At 57.2% G+C, this 8,043-nt stretch overlaps 1 protein-coding gene across 2 annotated transcripts; it reads right to left on the minus strand.

Annotated features, from left to right (window-relative positions):
• Positions 1-1,120: 1,120 nt before the first annotated feature.
• ENTR1 (endosome associated trafficking regulator 1) lies at positions 1,121-8,032 on the minus strand. 2 transcript variants are annotated; one of them, XM_022578234.3, is made up of 10 exons: positions 7,803-8,032; positions 7,553-7,702; positions 6,745-6,813; positions 5,879-5,991; positions 5,180-5,581; positions 4,583-4,656; positions 3,829-3,940; positions 3,450-3,512; positions 2,877-3,016; positions 1,121-2,135 (listed from the first exon to the last, which is right to left on the minus strand). In XM_022578234.3, the coding sequence occupies exons 1-10, from the start codon at positions 7,870-7,872 to the stop codon at positions 2,036-2,038; spliced, it is 1,293 nt and encodes a 430-aa protein (XP_022433942.1). In that variant the 5' UTR covers positions 7,873-8,032; the 3' UTR covers positions 1,121-2,035. The 2 variants fall into 2 exon arrangements, with proteins under 2 accessions (XP_022433942.1, XP_022433944.1); XM_022578236.3 differs by lacking the exon at positions 7,553-7,702 and having other exon boundaries at positions 7,803-8,028.
• Between the last annotated feature and the right edge of the window lie 11 nt (positions 8,033-8,043).

Here is an 8,043-nt window from a genome sequence, read left to right on the forward strand (position 1 = left end):
GGTTTTGGCTGAGGAACCGAGGAGAAAACCCGCCAAGCGCTCGCGACTGTCCCGGCCGGGCCGTGCGGGGCCAGCGCGCCGAGCCCGTCGGAGACGACCGGCCTCACCCCGGCGACGCGCCCCCGCGGGGAGGGCCCCTGACCTCCAGAGTGAGTGCGTCTTCCCGGGGGCGGTGGCCGAGGCCTGGAACGCGAGTGAGGATGCCGGGAGAGGTAGGAGCAGGCGCCCCTCCCGTGAGCCAGGTGGGGTGGCGGCGGTGGGGAGGGGGCGCGGGTTGGTGCTCAAAGCGGGACCTGCAGCGAGGGGCCCACAGAGTTGCCGGTCCTTCCCGTGCTCACTCAGCGCCCCCGTAATAGTCCGGGACCCGAGCCCACGGGGTCCAGATGCACAGGCAGAGATGCATGTTCAACAAAGTCATCGTGAATTGTTCTCTGAGTTTTTTTTTTTTTTTTTTTTTTTACTGTGGAACACTTCAAAGGCACAGAGAACAGTGTAACAGAAGCTTGCGTGTCCACCCCCCTCCTTGCTGCACCCAGACCCCCTGTGCCCACCCCAGCCCTCCAGCCCGGTGATCTGGTCCCTGTAAAATAAATGCTGTGCCCTCTACCCAGGGCTGTGGCCCAGGCACCCCCTCAGCAGCCCCAGCGCTGTTGCGAGCACACCCAGAAGAGAGGCTCGCTCTAACACTCTCCTACTAGACCACCCTGTCTGAAGTCTGCTCTGAAAACTGATCCCGGAACCCACTTTTCACCAACGGGCGGGAGCACAAGGTAGTGGGTGGGGGTGAGATGAAGGGCGGGGTCAGTGGGGAGTCCTGGGAGGCTCTTACCTGTAGCTGAGATCACAGGGCCTAGCAGTTTAAACGTCTTGTAAGTCCAACCAGGGGACCTCAAACGCTCCCATGCTAGACTCCAACCTGCCCCACTCAAGACACGCAGCTGTGCCGCGCGTGTCCGCAGCGCGCTGTCCCTGCAGCCGAGCTTAGCAGCCGGTGTGGGTCCACCCTAACCCCCTGGGCTTTTTCATTTATCAGCACAAACCACCCATTAGGCCACGGTCAGCAGCGTGATTCTCAAGCATAAAGAACGGGCTGAATTAGGGAAAAAAAGGACGCTGCATATGAATTTTAGAATTTATTAAATAAGAAAACTGTCCATTTGAACAGGATGCAAAAAGGACGTTTAGTTAAAAAAATCACATCCATAGGAAAACAGCCAAAAAGGCATCTAGTGCATGTTACGCCTCCCCTCCAGCAGGAAGGGATTGGAAAGGCACCCGGGGAGACACCGCCCTGACCTGGGAAGGCTCTGCCTAGGCTCCAAGTCCCTGAATCCTACATGTCATCCTACAAGATGCCGCTTGGAATGCGTAGCAAAACCCTCCAGCCAAAACCAGTTTTCCAGTGCACTTAGGTGGTGCCCCACTGTGGAATGCCTGTGCTGACCTTGATCCCTGCGGGAAGATAATGGCAACCACCTCGTGGGGCATCCACGCTCAGGTCACCAACCACAGGAGCCCCCCCCACCCCGAAGCTGAAGGAGTGGGCTGTGAGCCAGAGGGGGTGCAGAGCACCGCCAGTAAGGCACAGGTCCCTGTCTAAGGCGAGCGCTTACGTTGTGACTCATTTAGTGTTTTTCTCTACTTACGAAAGCAAAGACGATCAACTGAACTTATCTTACAGTTCATATTCTAGAACGACACTGGAAAACACTCGTCACAGAATTGCTGTTTTTGTTTAGTAGCTCTAAAAGAAGCACCAGCTTTTCTAGAAATGTCTTCCAGCAGGATGATCAGCACCCGGAGCTCACCAAGGAGGGCTACACGGAGTACAGGGGCGGCTCTCGCACCCAGGGGCTGCTCCTCCCTGTGTGCGGCTCACGATACTGTTCCAGCCCGTGAAATTACTATCTCGTGATAGATATCTTTACTGTGTGTGAAGACTGCACATTCAGAGACATGGTGGCATGTTGGAATCCATGGGGTAATGGTTTCAGGATGTAAACAGAGCTGTGAGCTGGAAGCACCTCCGTGGGTCTCAAGACTCCTCCCCCTGATCTTTAATTTCAGAAATTCTGTCTATAGATTTAAGGATTTCAGCAACAAGATTCAACGTTTCAGCTCCAGAAACCAGCTGCCTGAAATAAAAGCACAGATGTTACAGACAGTTTCTACAGCTGCTCCAGGGCAGTAACAGAAGCTTTGGGACCTCCCTGGTGGTCCAGTGGTCTGGGCTCCCCGCCTCCACTGCAGGGGGCACAAGTTGGTTCCCTGGTTGGGGAACTAAGATCCCGCAAGCCACACAACGCAGCCCCCCGCCCCCACCCCCCCAAAAAACCCAGAAGCGTTAAAGCAGAGAAGTTCCAGAGTGAAAGATGCAGAGTTTTTAAATCTTAGATTCAGTCTCAAGAGACTCTTTGTACTGGACTTAAACGAGACGGGCTTCTCTACCCACGGCTGTGTCTGGACACCCGACGCGCTTCCCTACCAGCGGCTCTGACTGGACACCGCTGCTGCTGCTCTCAGCCCCGCGGGACAGAGATCACGACGACGGCAACCAACCCCTCCCAGGAGCCTCACTGTGCCCTGCACGTCTTGGGCCTTCTTCAAGTGTATGTGTTTTTATAAGAGGGAAAGTATCATTCTTTTTCACTCAAAATCTTGGTGTCTTGTAGGTGATTCAGGTCTGGCTGACGTTAACCCTCAAGCCTCCCAGGTGAGAACAGTTATCCCCCCGCGGACCGTGGAGGGCCTGCTCGCCAAGGATGTGTCGTATGACTGCGGAGTGAACAGGATCACTGAGCCCCACCCCCCAAGGCTGCAGCTTGAAACATCAGCTAAGCACCCCCCTCCAAGCCCCCTCCAAGCCCTGTACTCACTTGATGGAGGCACGCGCGTTGTTCATGACAGCGCGGAGGTTCTGCAGGGCCACGTCGGTGTTCTGCTTCACCACTGCCAGGCTGGCACCCTGGCCTGACCGCAGGGCTTCGTTCTCGCGCTTGAAGTCAGAGACCTGCGCCTGGGCCCGGGGTGGGGGGGAGGGAGGCGGGCATGGCAGCGTTAGGACTTTTTCCTGGCTAAACAGGAGAGCAGCTAAAAGGCCATCTGACTGAAACCAGACAAGGCACCCTAGGTAGAGGCGACAAGGGGATGATGCCCTTTCCTAACTGGGGGGTAGCAGGCCTCCTAAAGGACACGGGCCTAATGCCGTCCCTGGTACCTCGCCTGTCGTCTGGTGTGCACGTGCCACCCCCCACTCTATAGTGATGCCCTCGACACTCCTGTTGGGCACAACCAGGAGGCCCGGGAGGAAAGCTCATGCTGTCCTGATCTGGGTGCTTCATCTGCGGGGGAGCGGGAGGGCGAGGGGAGGAAACCCCAGCAGAGACTCTTTGGTGCCCTTTTTGGAATTCACGAATACGTGAACCGTTTAAGCCCCTCTCTCTAGTTACCTGGAGCAAGCTGATTTCCTGTTTCAGTTTTAGGACGTGATTTTCGGCCTTTACTGCCCGTTTCTGTTATTCCCCCCACAAAAAAAGAAAAAAAATAAAAGGCATCACTGATACGGTAAAATGGACACAGGACGCATCCCCTCCCTCCCCGTCCCTCTCCCTTACCTGGCGGCCCCGGCCAGGCGGGCCCACCCATGGCTGGGCAGCCCACTGTGAGGGGCCCTGCTCACCGCCGGCCTGCCTGGGCCCACCCAGACCCATGTGCCCCCGGGGCAGGACTCAGTGCCCTGTAGGGAGTGACACAGCAGACACCTGACAGTGTCCAGCCAGGCTGGCCCTGCCCACCCCCCCACTGCGAGCCAGGCGCCTGTCTGCTCACGGTCATGCGCTCCAGATTCTGCTCCACCTGCTGCACCACCGACTCCAGGTCATGGTAGTCACTCTCCTCCTTGATCATTTTTGCTTCTAACTTCCGCTCAAGCGTCCTCACCCTTGTTAAGGAAAAAGCCCAGGTGATTAGTAACTCCCTTGACTAATTCTAAGAATGTCAGACTATAAGCAGTTTTAATTGGATTTGATCAAACAAAAACCACAAGGTTTCAGAATGCACCTTGGGAGGAACAGCTGTGAGGCGACAACCTCAGAGCTGGATGCCAGTCGGCTGGCGGTCAGGGGCGCCCTGGGGCCGTCTGACAGCTCTGCTGCTCCATTGTCAAGTGGGGTTGATTTTGCTCTGTTTCAAACACACTTTTACACAGAACATAAGAAACGTATCTGATGCTGAGGATTTAATGCAATAAAACCCACCCTCACACAACTACTGAGGCCTGCGCGCCTAGAGCCCGTGCTGGGCAACAAGAGCAGCCACCGCAATGAGAAGCCCGCGCACTGCAACGAAGAGTAGCCCCCGCTCGCCGCAACTAGAGAAAGCCCGTGCACAGCAACAAAGACCCAACGCGGCCTAAGATAAATAAGTTAAATAAGTAAACTAATTTTAAAAAACAAAACAAAAAACACAAACAATAAAAACCCAGGCACAGTCCAACTCTGATACTTCATTATCGTTTTCGCATTGGTTTCTTTGAGGGTCAGAAGATAATTTGAATTGCAAGCCTAACTCAAAACTTACGTACATTTCTGTTTGCGTTTCAGAGAAGCTCTGAACCTCAGTCAGCTTTCTTCTTAGCTTAGAATTTTCATCTTTCAGCTGCAGAAAAAGAAAATCCTCATTAGAAGCTCGGTGTCTCACTGCAAAGGGATGTGTACTTCTGCTACTTGGCTCTGCAACTTCTTGATAACAAAAACATTGCAAGACCCACTCTACAGTCCACATACAGAGAAAAACCAAGAACAAGGTTTTCTGCTTTTTAAAGGCCTGCTACAGTCACAGACTCCAGTCTTACTGAGATCTTATAACTCTTAGTTGACTATAATTTTTCAAATGCCCTCAGGACACCGGGCAAGCTGTCCCCGAGCCACCAGCTGGGGTGGACCCTTTTCTGAGGGGCAGCGCGTTGAGGATCTCCCTCTACTCCAGTTCACGCCCCCTCACAGCCCTCCGCAGGACTTTGGCGGTTACGCTCACGCCGGTCAGACAGACCACAGGCTGTCTTGTCCTTGGAGCCCACCCCCCAGGCCATCAGGGACACTGGGGGCTCCAGGTTTCCTCCAAGAATGCTGCTTAGACATGAGCCGTGACCAGGGTGCCGACGCACAGCCCCCTCACTTACTGCTTCGTAACTTATCTGCAGCGTCCGAAGGTGCCTGTCCCCCAGAGACTCTCCGTGGACTGTGAAGTCGGTGCTGGGGCTCCCGGCTGGGGAGACGCGGGAGTCGGAGTCGCTCAGCGTGCACGGAGGCAGAGACTCGGGCCCCACCAGCTCCGACGGGTTGGAGAAAAAGGAGACATAGGTGCTGCAGGGCGACGTGCTGGCGGCAACCCTGGAGGAGTGGGTCTGCTCCACAGCAGACGGCAGGTAGGCCCCGTCCCACCCTTCGTCCTCGTCCTCGTCCAGGAGGTCGCCAGCCCCCGTCGGGTCTTCAAAAAACGGCTGCTGATGCTCCAGGCCATACCCCATGGCTTGGGAGGTGGGGGAGCTGCGGCCGAGTCCCAGCGAGTGCCTCGTGGCTTCCTGAAGAAGACAGGGAGGCAACGCTCAGGCTCCGGAGCCGTCGCAGGCCCTTCTTCCTAGACGTCTGAGGTTGGAACAAGAAGAAAGACCCATCTTGGCTGCCGGGAACGTGGGGGGCAGGAAGGACCCAAACGGCTCTGAGCGCCACACGGCTTCTCCACCGGGAGCAGCAGCTGTCCCGCTTTGCCCCACAGCCCTCGGCCAGCCTCCTGGGAAGCAACACTGCACGTTAGAAGAGAGACGGCCTCCAGAAGGGTTTTCTGTCTAAGGTCGCTGCAAACAATGCCTTAGGTTTACCTTTGAATAAATTCTGCTGTCAGTATTCTCTTTCGACAGGCCAAGGTTCTTGCTTTTCAGAAACTCTTTAAAGGAGAATGGATTTGCCTCTTCAAGATCTCCAAGTTTCTCACCTGAGATGATAACAGACGTCACAAACGTGAAACGTCTTCTGAAGGTCCTTAAAGGGAACGTCCCTATTCGTAGCTCTTTCCTGAACACGACCCCATCTAAGATGGGGAACACTGCCCTCGCCCTTCCACCAGACCTCAGCGACACTGGGAAACGAGAAAGCTGGCTGATAAAACAGACCAACTCGGGCATTCTAAATTCTCCTTCTCGTCCCAGCCCCTCGGTCCCCGCACCTTGCTGCCCACGGGGTGCACCTGGGGACATCTAAGGCTGCCACGCGCCTCCACTCCCATGCAAAGGGCTTGGGCTGCAGCCTACGCCGGAGGCTGGCAGAGCGGACGTGCAGCCACGTCAGGAACCACTGCTCCGCCTCCAGCCTTTTCCCCACTCACTCTCCAGCTCTCCCTTCTCTTTCCCACTCTCCCAGTACCCAACCAGCCACCCTGTGGCCCTTTTGGCCCACCAGTGATCCAAGCCCAGGTGTCAACCCTGTATGAAGTTGGCTCCTGTAACCCTGGCCCCACTGTCTCCTCAGACCCCTCAGGTGTGACTTCCCACCCCCTGCCATCCCTCATGCCCAGGTTCTCCTGCCCCTGTGCCCACTTTCCCTCCACCCCGCGGGTCAAGATCGACTGTGGGGCTCCACCCCCACCTGCTCTTTCGGGTTATATGCTGTCAGACTGCCAGCCCTGCTGCTGGGCACGTGCCTGCCACGTAGAGACACGGACGGAGAGAAAATGAAAGGGTTACTGTACCTCCAAAGTGTGTGTTCTGGGCTCCTGATGGACCGTGCGTAGTGCCTTTCCCCTTTCCATAGCCCAAATCTGCAGAGACATCATCACCCCACCGTGATCACGGGAGGCCTTTATGACCACAACTTTTTTTGACATGCGGTCTCTATTGCAGTGGTTCTTACGGCCTGGGCAACTTTCAAAGCACAAGCTCCCGGGCTCCTGCCCCTGGAGATGGTCTGACATCCATGGGCCCTGGCATCTGTGATTCTAAAAAAGCTCCCGATAGGTCTGATGCCCCGTGGGGCAGGCGCACGTCCTCCGTCTTATGGTGCCTCCTGAATGCCCTCGTGGGTTGTCATTGGCTCTCAGACCGTGACAGAACCACCTAAACGCTCCCTGAACACCCTGGACCCCAGGCAGGCAGTGTAGCCGCTTGGGGAGAATTAGGATGAACTAAAGATGGCCTCTGCCCAGCTGCAGCGACCAGAGGATGGCTACACCTGGTTTCCCAGCCTGGCCTACTGGATGAAGGTTCCCTCATCCTCCCACCTGAGAAAGCAAGGTGGTTTCCTGTGTTGCCACTGGGCCTACCTCTATGCCGGCATTTGCCACGGTGTACTGGAACTGTCTGGCTCGGGGGGGCAGGGGGTTCTCCAAGAGGAGACTGTGAGCTCCAGGGGACGGGACTCCTATCCACTTACGTTTCCTACTCCCAGCGCCAGGCGCACGGTGGGGCTAGTGGTCACCGTTGGGCCGGGGGTGAGTTGCGCTATCGCGCGGGACCTACAGGTAGTGCCGGCACCGGGAGTCCCTGAGGCTCGTCTCTCACCTGTGTCTCCCACGGAAGCTAGCACCGGACTGGGCACATAGCACATAAACGTCGGCCGAATGCCGAAGAAGTGGGACTCCAGGTCCCTGGCTTGGGGGCGCTCACAGTCTAGCTGGGGGAGACAAGACCGGCGCTCATAGAACGCGGGAGCTGTAATAACAACAAGAGCGACTTCACCGCGCGCCCGTCTCACCTGGGCCTCAGCGCGGACGCCGGGCCGCGGACCCGCGCCCGCCCCCCGCCCGCTCACCGTCCGGAATGACGAGGCTCCGGGCCCGGGACAGCGGGGTGACGCCGGGGCGACGCGCGTAGCCCGCCATCGCCGCGGGCCCCGCGGCGCCAGCCCTCCCTAGCCCGGCAGCGGCGGCTCCATGGCTCCAACTCCGCCCCGACCGCGGCCCAAGTCGACCGCCCCAGTCGCCCGCCTCTCGGCCGCTGCTCCGAGCCTCCGGCCGCTGATTCTGTTCCGCGCACCGGAAACGCAAGCCCGA

The sequence above is a fragment of the Delphinapterus leucas genome, chromosome 6, assembly GCF_059928025.1.
Source record: "Delphinapterus leucas isolate spDelLeu-1000000601 "Yukka" chromosome 6, BTC_Dleu_Yukka2, whole genome shotgun sequence".
NCBI lineage: Eukaryota > Metazoa > Chordata > Mammalia > Artiodactyla > Monodontidae > Delphinapterus > Delphinapterus leucas.

Bases quoted from the DNA above. Each gene is read 5' to 3' on its own strand.
- ENTR1 (XM_022578234.3), bottom strand. From the start codon at position 7,872: ATGGCGGGCTACGCGCGTCGCCCCGGCGTCACCCCGCTGTCCCGGGCC. The intron at 5,992-6,744 runs GTACAGTAACCC...TTATCATCTCAG, and splicing joins CCAGAACACACACTTTGGAG to GTGAGAAACTTGGAGATCTT. The intron at 2,136-2,876 runs GTGAGTACAGGG...CTTTTATTTCAG, and splicing joins AACGCGCGTGCCTCCATCAA to GCAGCTGGTTTCTGGAGCTG.